The following is a 16650-nucleotide window of genomic DNA, read 5'->3' as shown; positions in this document are numbered from 1 at the left end:
GCGTCAATGTATAGGGGGATACGTTCCAGGTTGATGCCACTGGCGTTGGACGCAATTTGAGAGCAATCGACTGAACGACACGCCGCAAATCAAACCGGTCGTGTGTTAGCCAGCCTCACCTCCGACCTGCCTGCGCATCACCCCTCCTCCCCTCGCGCACACAGCCCTCTCTGTCATCTATCGTGTCCTCTCCAACCCTTTCAACCAACCCCTCCGGCTCCGGCCAACCGCCTACCGAACTAACCTCGGTGCCGGAACGTCACCCTTTTCGTCTCGAATGCGAACGCTCTCGACGATTCGAGTCGACGATCTCTACGTACAGCGATCCGACGTACAGCTGCATCGCCCGGCGCCCCATTACAACGCGCTGCTACTGTTAATTGAATCGATCGTTTTCAGATTGGCGGTCGCTCTAACCGGCACCGCAAAATCGGCGAAATCACGTCGCGCGTGGTGCAACGCACGAGCCAGTTCTCTGGGGAACGGTGGACCTGATCGCGGGGACACCGGAAGAGCGGTAATCGAGAGGGAAATGTGTTGGAGATGGGGGCGTCGCGTTTCAGAAGAAATATGGACGTGGACAACGATCGAATTTCATTGTTGAGTGTTCTCCTTGCGAATTGATCACGCGTTCAAGTAGTGGAACGAATAATCTCTCTTACGTGAAACGCGGATGTTTCGTTATATATTTCTTTCCGTGTAGATGCTGGACGATTATTTAATCATTGGAGAAACGTTTGTTAAAAATGTAGAATGCATAGCGTGAAAGTACATATATCGTAAATTATCAGTTAGTTGGCGGACAATGTCACTGTAGATCGGCTTTAATTTCATTGGGACAGATCGATAACCGAATATCGGGTTAAATTTCGTCAGGGGCGATTTCATTTCGAGACTCGTCTCTTTTCAAGCGAAACTTCTTTGTTCCTCTTTTATATATATATATATAAGAAAAAAGGGTAAAGTATATTTGGCAATCGGATTTATCCTGTCCTGGATAAACTTTGCGCCCGAAATATTGGTCGGCTATTAAAGAAACAATTATGAAGAATTGGGCACGGAACAAACCGGTTGACGAGCGGTTTGAAACTCGGTGCACAGTTTCCACGAGCGTAGTTTGATTGTAGGTCGAACTTTGACTATTTGTATGACCTTATTTGAGGTTTCCGGTTCTTGGGATCGAAGTTTCCTGACGCTGCGCCGCGTTTCAAATGATTATGTTTTAGGGGACCGTGTACAATCCTCGCAAATTACTTCGTTGCTTGACCCAGTTTCGAAACAGGCGGAACACGGGTCGTTCTCGGATAGGAAATTCACATTTTCAGACGTTTTGTTTGTGTCTCAGTCATCCGGCGAACAAGGAGGAAGGTGTATTATCGATCTCGCGGAGATGCAGTAAATATTGCACGACGTATTTACGCGTTTGCAATTGTGCGAGGATCAACGAATTGGGGCGGATGAATTTTGTTTGCGCCGTTTAACTGGGAATGAAATTAAGGTTATATATATACGTATTTAATATTTTTATTTAAAACTACGAGATTTAAAAAGCAATTATAGCTTGCTTACTTTCTTCGAACGCGTTTCCTTCACGTGCAACGTAATTTATCAACACGAACACGAATATTCTTGAGAAAGCAAAAGCTTGCCTCGACTTCTTTTCCCACCGATAAACAATCTCGTCGAAATTTCATAATCGTAACGTGCTTATTTTTGCGTTCACGTTTCTTCTTCGCGTTCGAACAAACAGAGTTCGAACAGAGTTTAAATCCAAATCTCGTTTGAAGATTGTACCAGTCAAATTTCAATTTAATCCCGACCAATCGAGTCCCGTTACATAATCGGCACTATTCGATCGATTCGGTTTCACCCTCTAAAAAAAGAAACGGAGAGAAAGAGAGAGGGGAAAAAAAAAACAACCAAAATACCCAATAACCGTTTAACATTATCCAATTAAAAATTCAGCTCTATCGCGTAACAGGGAAATTAAAAAAAAAAAAAAAAAGGAAAGCAAATTTCAAACAAACCGTTCAAACTACCGTTATCGTCAAATCGAATTTTTCCCCTCCCGCCTCATTCAAACTTTTAAATTGCATTAACCGACGATCATTTCGAGACCACCCCCTAACGTTCTCCGTGGAGATAATGCCCGTGGGGGGATTACGCTCGTTCGATTTTAACGGTGAAAAAGCATTGTCGCGCGCTGAATCGGGCGCGAAAGAGGCGGCCCGCTATCGATCCCGATTACCACGCGGAAAATTACCAGCTCGACACCGCCGCGCTGCTTGAACGGGCGCGCGCATTACGCCCCCTCGTTAATTAAAACGATCGGTCGCGGGCCGATCCGCGCTCGTTTCCCCTTCGAAACGTGGCTAGGCCGGGAAGAGGACTAATCGCGGCGTCCAGCGTTTCGAGCGTCCACGCGTTTTCCGCGACACCGGGCGAGGGGGAGGAGGAACACCGAGGTGGCGAGGTTGCGCGTGTCCCAACGATCTCTGTCCCGGTGATCTCTCTGTGAAACGCTTAATTCTAAACGCTCGCCAAGCGAACGAATAGCTCGGTGGGACGCGGCGCCACTCGTCCGACACTTGGTAACCCGCGCTCGTTCCTACCTATCCCCCCTTCTCTCTCTCTCTTTTCCTCCTCCCAGGATTCGCATCACCCCGACCCCGTTCCAACGAATTGTTACTGTTAATCGATTCGATTGCTTTCGAATTGACGGTCCTCTTGACAGTGTCCCGCTGATTTACAGGCGGATGTTTGCACACCGGCCAGGACAAAAGAGATTTTCCACGTTCTGTTTTTCCACCTCCCTCCCCGCCGCGGATACGATTCTCGATCCGAGAATCAGCCGCGCGTGCCGCTCATTGAATTTTTAATCGACAATGGAAATCGATTCGATCTCCTTCACGCTCGGCTTTTTTCTCGCTGTTTTTTCACAGGCCGCCATCACGCTTCGCGGTTACGAATTTTTTCCCCTCCCACTTTGCTTCCTTCCACGCTGTCCTCGACTTTTCTCTCTCTCTCTCTCTCTCTCTCTCTATCTCTCTTTCTATTTTTTTTTTTCCTTTCTTTCGTGCTCGCGATGCGCAGTTCCGCGCACACGCACACCGATACACGATAGAACGTGTACGATCGTTCGCTCGATCCACTTTTTCCTTCTATCTCCGCGAATACGTTGCCTCTTCTCTGAACTCGCCGTTCGAGTTCATTCATCCTTCGAAGTGGAAATCGGATCAACGTTCGTTTTCATTCACGATTCTTTTCTCGTCCAATCATTTCGCGGAACTCTTTCTTCCCCCATTGTTTTCTTTATCTCCCCCCTTTATTCATCCATTTGCCACGCCGCGTTAATCGTCCCCCCTCTCTCCTTGCAATAAAGTGAAATTGATAACAGATAAACCGAATTCGCAGAGAAAGGCGAGTAATAATCGTTTTGATATCGGTCTCTGATTCTTGATAAGTCGCTTTGATCGCGAATTAAGGCCATCGGCATCAATCATCCGTCCACGGATCTGCTCGACGATTAATCTCTCGCGTTTAAGCTGAAAGTTGGTCGGCCGATCGTTTGGTTGGACGAAACGAATCGATCCAGCGGTGGGAATCGGTTCAACCGATGTTTTTTAACCCTAAACCGGCGAAATTTTCGTACGTAATTTCCCGTTTGTTTCTGGCCTTTCTGGTAACCGGGGCGAAGTGGAGAGAAAGAGAGAGAGAGAGAAAAAGAGGAAGAGGGAGAGGAAGGATGGTAAAGAGGCTAATACGATTTTACGTGGGAAACGAGTGAAAATACCGGAGTGAACACGTACACACAGGGGCACACTTAAGCGCGATAAAACGGGTCGTACCGTGAAATGCAAGGAATGGAGAGAGGGCTGGATGGCGTCGTGTAGTTGAATAAAAATGGTGGAAAAATAATTCTTCGTGTGGAGAGCGCGCGATTCGTTTGCGATTTATTGCGAACGAAAATCAATACTTTACAAATATCCCGATTATATCATAATTATTATTATTATTATTATACATTTGCCACATCGTAAAAAAAGTAATTCAAAAATTGTGTTACGAGATTTGTCGCGTAAAAAGCGAAGCGTAGCCTAACAGGATATATAAAACGCGTTGTAAATTTCTTTACACGTCGTATATGAAAATCTTATCGATATTCAAATGCTGTAATATATTTCCTTTGAAGATTCACGTTTTCGACGAATATTCCGTTCGAATACTTTCTCCATAAAAGGTGGCAAGTGTGGCTGGTGCGTGTACGCGGTTAATGGCGGGAGCCGCCGCTGTTAAAATATTGAAGGAAAATATGGATGGCCGCGTAAAACGTCTAAATAGCAGGCTGACGATCCGGCCGCTGGAAACTCGGGTTACGAGGCTTCTCGTGTTCTCGTTGAAACGTTAGGCATCGATGTACGCTAGTGGGCTGTCCGCGTTAAAATCGTCGGGATTAACGAGCGGCGAAAAAGCGGCGCATCGTCGTTTCCGCGTAACGCCGGTTTTCCGCGTAAGGGATTCGAAGCACTTGTAATTACGGGGTTGCGGCTCGTAACGGAAGCTGTCCAACGAGGTTACGTTACGTTGCAAATTGGCAGGTTATAAAGATAGAACGCGCTCGAGGTACTTGGGTGCATGGGAAGTTAACGACGAGCGTATAGTTTGGATTGGGTGTAATGAATTTTAATTGGACGAAAGCTTCGTTTCATAATTTCGTTTATGATTGATAAAGTGCGTGGGAAATGAGTAACGAAAAACGATATAAAATATCGTATATAATTAATGTAATCTTGAAGTGTTTTATATCTACGGAGAAGATTTTATTATCTATTATCTTTTTTTTTTATGCTCACACTCGATTATTTTCAAGATTGGCAATTTCTTCAAATCTTTATTCGAAATTTGAACTTTTATCCTTATTATTATTTTCTAAAATAAATCGTGTTCTTAAAATATATAAATTGCACTTTCGTAAAAGATTTTTATAGAATAATCACGAGTAACACACATTTAATTGAATCGGGCGTCTTAAATATTTAAGAGAGTTTTTATTAATACGGAAAGAAAATGTCGGAAGAGACATTGTAAATAATGGAAAGCGAGAGAAGATTAACGACTATTTTTCTCGTTACAGATGTTCTGAGGCGCATCGGTGGTAAAAAAAAAAAAAAAAAATGAAAGCCGTAATCGCGACGTGTCTCCTCCTCTCTGTCACCGGCGTCCTCTCCGTCGAGTGGAAACACAGCGCCGTCCTGGACAATAACTTCTTAGTTCTTTGGACGCCAGGCGAGAGGGATGTGATGTTCGAGATTCAAGTGAAGACCCTCGGCTATGTGGGTCTCGGTTTCACGAGGGATGATGGCACTGTTGGGGCTGACATGGTCATTGGATGGGTGGACAACAACGGACAGCTCCATCTTCAGGTAAGTGTTCTTAAGAGCGTCACGTTATTTCCTTTGCGATCGTTCTCAGACACGGCTCGTGGTTTCTCCTCGTTCATCGTCTTCCCGCAAGAGCATTAATGCTCTTAATGCTCCACGAAAACCATATATTACTTAAAATTGTACGCGCAACTCGATGATGGAATCAATTGCAATTCACGTTCCATCTTCCATTCCTTTCTTCTCGAATATTCTCGTAAATAAATCTAGTAAAATTTCTTAACGTAAAGTATACATGTATCATCGTTATCTACGATTATCGAGATACAATGTCTGTACAGGTTTGAAATTTCGAGAAACGTATCGCATGATTATTATCGTCTCCCAATCGCGGACGTCGTCGTCATAAAGTACGTCGAAAGCACGTCGAACCGAGAACGATCGCGAAACGATTATTTTCATCGAGGTCTAGCAAAATTACATTCATTCCCCTGGAACGTTGACGTGGAATAATTTCAACTAATTACTCTTATGCTACCGATCCCGGTTCGCCGAGTGTTGGCCACGGATCTGGTAAGGGTACACCGTGTGCACACAGGGAGAAGCTGCATAATGATAGTCCTTCCGGAGATAAGTAATGGGTTTCTCGTTTCGATCGGTGGATCGGGTAGTTATCAATCTTACCAACCGAGGGCAGCGGCCTGTCATTATCGGTGCTCGTCATTTTGTACGACACTATGTCGTTTTATTTTTTCGGCAGGCTCGATTATCTTTGGATGATTCTCAGTCACCGGCCCCATGATGTATTGCTTTTATCGAAACGGTATTTTTCGAACCGTGCACCGTTCCCCCTGGATCAGATAACTTTTTCCTAGCATCGGGACACGATGGGAAACGCGTACGTTGCTTTGATATATTTCGTTCCAATTTTTTTTTATTTTTATTTATTTATTTATTTTTTTTTTTTTTTTGAACGAACGATTTTAAATTTATCGTAATTGCGATGGAAGAATAGAAGGTATCGGGAGATATGTATTTGTTTCTCGACAGAATTTATTTTAATTTATTTTAAAAAAGAAAAATAGAAAAGGAATGTCCACGATTTTCCATTCGATAAAAAGAATTCTTTCGAAAGAAAATAATTCCTTCTAACAGGAAATTAAAATCAACAAATAATTTTAATAACTCTAAAATAATTCCATAGAAAGATTCCCCCTCCATTAATTTTATTATTCAATTGAAACAAAAGGAATATCGATACAAGAGGAATATGTATACGTATATAAAAATTACTTGTCAATTTCACTATGAAATCTAAGAGACGTAGGCGCGAGTGAATTTCATCTCGAAACCTGCTATATACACGCGCACAAGGAAACATGTATCTTCCATTTCCACGGAAGTCTAAAGCCCGATAAACTAACAAGGCGAGCATCCCGCTATAACTCGAGAGACGTCGCCTGTAAACCGGTTTTAATTTCGCCCGAGGGGGTCCACAAACGTTACGTGCATAGAATTTTCGGCCCACGAGTTTATTTTCGAGTACTGTTAAATTTAAAACATCGTTATCCCGCCGCATCAGTTGGCGCAAACCCTCCTCGAGGACCGGACTCAAGGGGATTACTCCGTTATCCTCCCTTTCATCAGCGTTACGCGGCTGTTGTCACTTTACCCCGGCTTCCTCATAACATCAGGATCCAGCTATGGAAGGAAGATGGACGACCATGAGCGACGTTCGTCCGTTCTCCTTCCTCGTTTCCTCCTCTCCCCCTATTTTTCCGCCTCTTTTCGTATTTTCGCAAGCGGGACAGGCACAATTATATAACACCGATGCATCAACGCTTCTCCCTCCCCCTCTCTCCCTCTCTCTCTCTATCTCTCCCTCTTTCTCGGCTTCGTTTGCACATTTGTCGTCGAATATTTCTTTTATGAGCGGTCTCAGTTTTCATCGTCGTCTAGCACAGGATGCTCCGTCGCGGGAATTTCCTGGCCCCTAGAGTTTGTGCGATGTCACTGTCAACTCACCCTCCTCCCTGATGGATAGATACTCCTTCCCTGATTACCGTACGTTATTAATGGTAATTTTCGCAACTTCACCTGCTGGATATACCTCGCAATAATAACGTCCAAGATGGATATTTCATATTATAGACATAACGAGATCGTTGATCTTTCCTTTTTTTTTTAATGTTTCGTATACAAATACATTGATAAATAAATTAAAAGTAATAATTTCATCTTTGAAGGATTCGAGGGAAGAATGAATATGGAAATTCGAAAGGGTGATTCGATCGAGTTAATCGGTCCGCGAACGATCTTATTTCTAGGGATCATTCTGGGGATTCGGTTGAATTTGCGTAGGTAATGAGATTAAGAAAAAAGAAAAAGAAACGAAGGATTAATTAAAAGTGTTTTTAAAAGCGATAACAAGGATAGAACTTATTTATGCTTGTTCGCTCGACCGTTTGATTACACTCGAATAACTGTACCGTCGTTTATGATTAATGCATGTTGTCGAAACCGCCAACCATTTAACGTCCATTATATAATCGACGCATTGCGGTTTAAGTTGGTTGCTTTGTAATCAATACTTATTAACATTCGATTGGCATGGCCGAGCTCAAGATGAAAAATGGCAAATGCTTCCCATGCCCGTTATTAATTTTCCAATGGGATACATATAATACGACATCATTTCGTTGCATCAATAGAATTCACCAGATATTGTCGCAAATATAAATTCTCCATATTTCTTTTTTTTTTTTTAATTCTACATCCTTTTTTATTCTCTCTTCCCTACCATTTCCCCGATAATTAAACATCGCTAAATTTCAACGATCTTTCCGACTCATTTATTCTCGAATCAATAAAAAATAACTTTCTTTTAAAGAAAGCAACGATCCTCGACAATGAAAAACCTCTTGATCTACGATCCCACGACTTAACGACTTCCCTCTAACTCGTTCCTAAATTCGTTCGACTTTCCTCTTGTTCCATAGAGAACTAAGAAAAATTCCCTATTTTGCCTGTGCGATCAAAGACTCGACGAGGCGAAAAGGCGAGGTTAAACCAATAAGAAGAACCTTTGGATCGGTGGAAGAGCGAGCAAGGGGGTAACGAACGCGTGCTAAACCGCAAGAAAGTCGAGGAATCGGTAGATCCTTCCCCCCTCACCTATCCTCGTCCGGTATTATTCTCGTTCGTCCGGCTGATCCGGATGACCGCGATCCCCCCCCCCCCCGTTAAGATTACGATCATAACGAAAAACTCTTATTCCCCGCTCCCCTCTTCCGCCGTTCTTCCTTCTCCTTTTCTCTTCCTCCCTTTCCTGCAGCGTGTCCTTTCGCAAGGCTGAGCGCGCCTCCGGCCTTCCCCTCCCCTCCCCGCTTTCCCGGTGTCCTCGTTGCGCGCACAGTGGAAGGGAGGGGAGGGAGGGAGGGGAGGGAGGGAGTCCGGCTGCACCGCGCGGAGCATCGCACGCGGCACGGCATGCATTATGGAACGAGCGGGCAACGATTCTACCGGAAAAATTGCGGACACGCGAGACGGACGCGATCCGCACCCCGACGACCACCTTGCCCACCTCGTGGATACGTACCTAAGCACCGGGGTAAGTCGTCGAGAGAAGATTGCTTCCCCCCCCGTATTGCATCCGTTCTGGAGCACGGATGCGCGCACACGGATGTTACGACGGCTCCTTTCCATTTCAGAGAAGGAAAGAGATCTATATAACGCGGATCCAACGTTCCGCGATAATAAGGCTTTTCCCTTGCCTCTTGTCGAACATGGAACGTATGGATTTTGTTATTTGGATCGAAGCGAGTAAATAAAAAGTGGAAATAGAAATTTGTGGAATTGAAACGTGTGTGTCACGAATTTACTCCGCTCCGGTGGAAATGATTGCAGCAAATATGGAATTGAGGGAAATATGTGGAAACGGCACGCGCCAGTTTTTCATCATTCCGTCGACGGTGTGGACGATCGTGACGTGGGAGTCGATGCTCGCGTACGCTCGACCGTACGTGTAAGTATTGTTTCGCAATTGATAGGCGGAGGAAGACGGGATAAAAGTAAAACGCTCGACGAAAAAGGAATCGAGGTTGATTAAAGATGTACGCTTCTTGATACATTTGCCGTTTCAGGATCCCAGGCTTTTGTGTGTTGAACCACTTCGATCCATCCGGGTGAATTCAATTTTCCTGGTCTAATTCTTTTATTCGCTTCGTTTAACTTCCCCCCTGCTCCGTCGTTCGTTCCGTTCGGCACGTCGTTTCAAGGCGAATCCGTGGCTCCTTGGTGTCTATTCGAGGTCTTTTGTAACCTGGAATACTTTAACCAAAAGCGCTTTGCCGGGGCGAATTCACACTTTTCGCTCGTCATTATTAAAAATTCGAGATTAAGGATAGGAATTAAATCTTTTAAAAGGAGAGCAATTAAAATTCAATTCGGAACGGAGACGGAGGAGAATATGGACGGAAAGGAATACGAAGCGATTAATATTTAATGACTCGTGTAAAAAGAGAGGAGAAAGAATGTTTCGAGTGCAGCTGGCAGCGGAGGTTAAATAATTCAGCTCGATAAATCGTGAGTCGATTCAGGGCGTCCTGTCGATCCGGTCCGAGAAAAGAAAACTGAGGTTTCTCTCGGCGAGAGACCTCGGCTTGACGCGCGATTATTTCGTCGACACGCTCGTCGCGAAATGGTAATGAGATCTTGGCGCAGTTTATTTCGATATCTCCCCGACGTCCGTCTCTCTCTCTCTCTCTCTCTCTCTTCTCATCATGCACTCCCCTTCTCGTCCGTTCTTGCACGCGCATGCACGAACGTAATCACGGTGCGGGACCAGGATGGAGGACGGACAGGAAGGGAGGGGGTAGTTGGGCGAGGAAAAAAACGAGGAACGACCGCGGCGTTTCGCGCGGAATGAAATTCCTATTCCGCATTGTCGGCGGTTTGCCCCTGCAGTCGGGTAAAGTGGTTGAAAAAGGTCGGCGGAATGGGATAAAAATGCAAGGCGAAGGATGTACGAGCTCGATGGATGTTTTCGAGGGAAAGGTCATCTGCGACGAATCGATAATATTTTCGACCTTATTCTTGATCTTTTAATTTCTTGAAGTAGGTCATGTAATTTGACAAGGAGCGTGCATGAAATAAGGACGAAATAAGAACCGCTTCGGGATTCGGAAGTCTTTTCGAGGGGGAAATTTGTAATTTCATGCTAAGTAGAACGGTATATACCCCGAATCTACATAAAGATTAATCTAGGACGAATAGAGTCGAGAGGGATGGGGGAAGATATTGCTGTCCCAATTTAAAATATCCAACGTTGAGGAACTTTCGTGAAATTCGAGCTTGAAGAAGATATCTTTTGTTAATCCTCGATGCTCGAAACAAAATAGGAATTTCTAACCGACTTAGGGGGTGAAGATAGAGGACGATGTAAATAAGAATTAAAAAATATAACGGGAACGAGAAGTTATTTGAAATAAGTTATTTGAAATAAGTATTGGAAAAAATTGCGAGACAAGGCGTTTCAACGTTGGGGGAGAGCGATGAGAGGGATGAATACGAAGGGGGTAGCGTTTTGGACGCTGACCAATGTTCCGTACCCGAGCTGACTCACCCCCTCGCGTTCTTACATGCAAAATCTATTCCGATCTAGTAGCATCGGAATTTAGATTGGAGTTTAGCCCGGGCGCACCAGACGCAGTGTATGTATGAAACGGAGCAGTGTTTTTCGCAGAATATGCGGAATAACTTTCGTTTAAGATCTTTGATAACCGGTTCTCCTATTGGAATATAAACGAGCCCTTTGTCTGATGAATTTTCTTTTCGGTGAAATGGTACGGGAAACAGCAACGGTATGATTCATCTATATTCCATACATATTGCTCTCTAAATTTTATTAAATTGATCTCCAATTGGAGAAAGGAAAACACGATTAGATTATTTATATTCGCATACAGGAAAACGGATGAAAACTCTAGTGGAATTTCGTGAAAAACATATTTCCACATCGAGTGAGATACATAAAAAGACAATACAGTAACAATACAATAATTAAAACAAAAATGATTAATCGGAAATTTCCGTTGATTTAATTTTATAATAGGAAAGAAACCAATCGTTTCGATCAAATTTCAAGAACAATTCAACGAAATCTGTACTACTTTCAAACATTCTTCAAACAAATCCCAAAGATACGTGAAACGAAAATCGATTCATTTTTTATTTTCGATTGTTCTCCGCAGACTTCGGACAACAAACAACCGTACGGAATTCTTCTCGACGAATCACAAAACCCGCTCAAGAAATCGCGAATTTATCCCATACGTTTCCATAATTCGAAAACCGATCCAACCTCCCTTAATCGCGCCCACTGTCGAAAAGGATCTCTGGCGGACAGAGCTGCGGAACAGGATGGAAAAAACCCCATGGTTTTCCAGGGGATTGGAAGGCGGGCCTCGAAAGAATTTGCGCGGATATTTGCGAACGCGTGTCCACATTGAATTCTATTCGTTGTTCGCAAACACGGGCCGCGCGACGGCTTTATTGTGCGCAACACGGCGGACCAGCCCGGTACGTGCATTCCGACTGTTTGGTGAATAAATGATATGTTTAGTAATAGCGCGTCGCGGTGCGCTACTCGCGGCCAAACGCGGGGGCGGAAGGGCGGGTTGGCCAAACACGGGGCCGGCTGAATAAATGGCGAGAGAGGAAATTCGCAAGCCTGATATCTTTTCACCAATCATAATCGAAAATAATAAATTTTCGCGCGATAAAATAATATTCGACGGGTCTGGATCTTTCGTTTTTTTCTTTTTTTTTTTTTTTGAGCGACTTTTTCCTTTCGATCCGATGGATCACAGAGAGATCGATAATTGAGCATAATCGAAATGATCGTTTGATTTTGTATAAAATATCGAGAACAATCTCTTTCAATGAATATAGAAATAACTGAGTATAATTAAGTTTCGCCTTATCCGAGGTCTCAAGTACAGTTTCATTCTCTCCGTTCGAATTTTCTCGTCTTTCCTTGACGAGGTAGCAACGATCTCTCTCTCTCTCTCTCTGTTCTGACCTCGTTTCGTTGCGAGGTCCCCGAAGAACGTTGTATTGCTGCTCGTTTTTTCAAAAAAAAAAAGAAACAAAACAAGAAAGAGGGAAGGAGGGAAAAAAGAAGAAGAAAGAAAGGAAGAAGAAGAAAAATACGCGCGAAATTACGAACGCGCGCTCGGTGTGAAATCACCGTGGTGCGATGAGACCTGGCACGTCACGTGTTGGCGCACGGGGGTTCGGTGTGTAGAGGGGGGCGGAAAAGGAGGTCGGAAAGGAAGAGGTGGAGAGATGATAAAAATGCCGAAGCTCGCGAGAGAGTGCTTAGCGGGAAACGGTGTACACCGTTCTGGCGTAAAAATGCCAGCGATGCATTTGCATACGGCCGGCTTGGATTCGTGCGAGCAGGCTCCGCCGTTGGAGGAGAAAGGTTGGCGAGGAGGAAGGTTGGCGCACAGGCTATTCCCAAGGCACTTCCAGCACGGAGGATCCCCCAATGCGATTTCGCCCACCGTAAATAGGATTCAGCGTAAATGCAGTTACGTCTATATGTATATACACACGTGCACACGCAGCTTCCGTAAATGATGTCACTGTACTGTTTGAAAGTCTTTTCTTTCTTCTTTTTTTTTGACTGGAATATCATCAGATCCGTTTCGATTCGAGATTTCGAAATACAAGTGAGATTTTTTCATTCTTCTGAAGTATGAAGGATGAGGTTTGTTTCTGATGTGATTGTTACGTTATGCCACGTTATGATAAGGGAAATTGAAATTTATATATATATAATTTCAGATACATGGTCAAATTTCATCGAGATCGAAGCAATCCTTAGATTCTCTATTAATCGGAAACGTTTCTTCGTCGAATCATTCGACCATTCGAGAATTGGTGTTTGAATGCAATCATGGAAATTCTTTGTAACGGGTAGAATCGACGTCGTTCACGTTTTTTCCCCAGAAATGCAGGAGCAACGGGAGTGCCGGTATTTAGACAGGCACGTGAAAATTTCACGAGTAATTCGAAGCAACGGGGGCAATATTTACTCTGCTCTAAATAAACCTCGACACAATGTTTCTCCTCCCTTTCCCTCTCTCTCTCTCTCTCTCTCCCTCCCCCTCTTTTGCTTTTTATTCAGGTCGCCAGGATTGACGTGGACCATGAACTGTAACGAAACAATCAATACAATCCGCTCGAGTGTAAAGCATTTAATATCGTTACTTCGATTGCTTCGCCCATGCTTCGAATCTGCGGCAAAATAAAAAACGTCCCCTCGAAAGATTGTTCTCACCCTTCCTCCTCCCCCTCATCTTTCGACACGTATCTCCTATATCTCGATCGATTTTTGCATAGAACCAGCCCAAACCGGCTGGAAGGATCCCGTTAATATTCCAGGAATAATTGATAAGATCGGGTATTAGTTTAATTCCATCCAACTCTCGACCAGCCAATTTTCATTCGACTCCTACCAACTTTTACTTCTCTTTCCTTTCCTTCTCCCTAAAATGAGGTCTGGCAATTGCCATCGCCGATCAATTTTTTAACGATAAACGTTTAGTCCAGTTCCATTATTAGATTCCCCCGTACTTATCTGATCAGAATGGAAAACCGCTTGATAGCATTCGAAATGAAGTAGCGAAAGAGGGTCGTTGTGCAAGAGGTTTTTCCCTCGAAAGGGAGCTATCCTCGTCCTCCTCGAGCGATCCTCGACGACGACGACCACGTTTCGTGGCTTGAATCGCGCCGCGAAATCAAAATTCACCCTGCGGTGAACTATTTAGAATTCCATCTGTGGGAAGAGAGAGAGAGAGAGAGAGAGAGAGAGAGAGAGAGAGAGAGAGAGAGAGAGAGAGAGAAAGAGGAAGGGAGGGAGAGAGGGTTAGGGTGATGGAACGTTTGAGAGTCTTGTCCCGAATGTTACGGATAGAATAAAATTGAATACCACAAATCACGTGGCGGCTTTGATATCGCCGCTCGTGTAAATTATATTATCCCCGCGGACGTTCGAGAAATATTTTAAGATAAAGTGAGGAAAATGGAGAATGATAGTCTTGAGCGATTCTCCAGATAAAATTTAAATCTTTCGGGTACATCTTTCGGTTTCGCCATTGTTGTTCGTTCTTGGTTTTTCAAGAGAAGGAAACGGAGGATTAACGTCATAGGATGGAGACAAACGCTGGCGCGTCGAACACATCGATAATTCATTCAAACGATTGTCGAATCTATCCGAATTATCTATCCGATATGATTATAAATTTAAACGGGTATCAAAGAACGGGTATATCAACGTCACAGAAGAGACATTTTCACGAACTGAACGCGTTTCTATCACGAGGAATAATAATATCAACTAACAGGAAAGCAAATTTAAATATATGACGCATGAGGATTCGATTGCACTGAAATTAGGGGATAAATTATTCGAAGAACGATAAAACGGGTTCTATTCTATTTCGAGTATTCCTGTGGATTTTATAATTGACGATTTTACAAGGTTAAGAAGCGACAAAAGGCGATAATGTCGAAGAAAATCGAAAGGGAGAGGAAATTAATTTCACTGTAAATTGTATTATAACGACTGCGGTAATTACGTTGCTGGCACTTTAAGTGTCCGCCAAGGAACCCCATAATTGCATCGAGGAGTGGGTTTTGTAGTCTGTTGCGCGAGATGTATATGGAATCCGAAAGGAATACTTCTCTCCTCCGTACGAATGGCTTCAAAAGATTTCTCGGCCCGAAGCCATGCCTCGCATGCTGATTTCGTCTCTCTTCCCGCCTCCTTTCGGAACAGTTCGGCGCCCCGGGCTGCGTCTAGACTCTCGAGACGAGATTACTCAGACCCAAATCCTTCCAAGAAGGACCATTTAAATCTTAAAATTCAAACGAGTCCCCTCGAACGGCTCCTAATGGCGCTAATATGATTGTCCTTAGAGATTCGCAATCGAATCAACCCTCCCTGCCTCTTTGATTAACCCGCGTAATTGACTTTTACTCGCAATAATTCTTACAAGTTTCAACAAGTATATATCGAATCGAATATATGAAAATAATTCGATTTATCATCATCGATATTTTTCATTACATTCGAAAAACGAGAGCTTTATTAACAAAAAAAAAAGAAAAAGAAGAATGCAACCCTCCCCTTTATCATTAATCCACCTTTTCTTAACAAAAATTTCATTTCTTTTAACGTTTCCTTTTGCATTGTATTTTCAAAAATTTCAAGAATTAGAAGAGAGAGGAAAAAAAAAAGAGAAGAGAAGCTTAAAAGCACGAGATAGCAGCTAGTCGATTGTAGCTAGTGAAGACTACTCCGCTTACCTTAACCCCGTACTGTGCGTTTCGAGTGGCTCGCACAGCAAGGTAAGCACGTTTTGAAGCTTCTTCGCGTAAAAAAGAAGAGAGAGAGAGAGAGAGAGAAATTTAAAGCACGAGATACGAGGTCTCCGTAGTTCCCCTGAAAAGCTCCGTACACACGGTTGAAAGGATCTTGAGGCTTGGGGAGAGAGTGTGGGGCTCCCCCTATACCGCTAGAGCACGTCTCGGTCCCTCATTATGCAGGCCGTGGCTCGCGTTCCCCGCAATTCCACGGAACAAATATCGTTTCGCGGCAACGGGACGCAGCCGCGCGTGTTCCGCTCTCCCGCGGGCTCATTAAAAGTCCGTGAAAGCGACGAAGGCGGCGAGAATCGTGTGCCGGCCGTGAAATCGCGTCGCGGCGTGGCCAGCACGTGCACCCACCGAGTTCCGTCGCTCGGCTTCCGCTCTGCCTTTCACACGCCATCGGCATGTTGGAAACAATTTTCGATTCGACAGTTTCGTTGTCGTAGAGATCTATTTGGATCGATAGTTTTTAAATAGCGTTAATTGTAGTCTATCTCTTAATTTTGTCTCGCTACTTTTTATTTTCTTCCTTCGTTTAATGCTCGATTCGTTTTTTTACTCGTCATTACTTCGTATGTTAGAAATAGTTTTCGATTCGATAGTTTCGTTGTCGTAGAGATCTGTTTGGATCGATAGTTTTTAAATAGCGTTAATTGTAGTCTGTCTCTTAATTTTGTTACTTTCTATTTTCTTTCTTCGTTTAATGCTCGATTCGCTTTTTTATTCGTCATTCGTATGTTAGAAACAGTTTTCGATTCGATAGTTTCGTTGTCGTAGAAAGCTATTTGAATTGATAGTTTTTAAATAGAGTTAATTGTAATTTCTTTTA

At 43.7% G+C, this 16650-nt stretch overlaps 1 protein-coding gene across 1 annotated transcript in view; it reads left to right on the top strand.

The window, feature by feature from the left end:
• LOC122720865 (MOXD1 homolog 2) overlaps window positions 1–16650 on the top strand; it is a 185874-nt gene that overhangs the window by 82019 nt on the left and 87205 nt on the right. Inside the window, exon 2 of the mRNA XM_043947903.1 lies at window positions 5135–5423. Within this exon, the coding sequence (XP_043803838.1) occupies window positions 5175–5423 (249 nt within the window). The 5' untranslated portion in view covers window positions 5135–5174. The remainder of the gene's footprint in view (window positions 1–5134; window positions 5424–16650) is intronic.

The sequence above is a fragment of the Apis laboriosa genome, unplaced genomic scaffold, assembly GCF_014066325.1.
Source record: "Apis laboriosa isolate Shangri-la unplaced genomic scaffold, ASM1406632v1 scaffold13_cov153, whole genome shotgun sequence".
Lineage (NCBI taxonomy): Eukaryota > Metazoa > Arthropoda > Insecta > Hymenoptera > Apidae > Apis > Apis laboriosa.
This window is presented reverse-complemented; position numbering and strand designations above follow the sequence as displayed.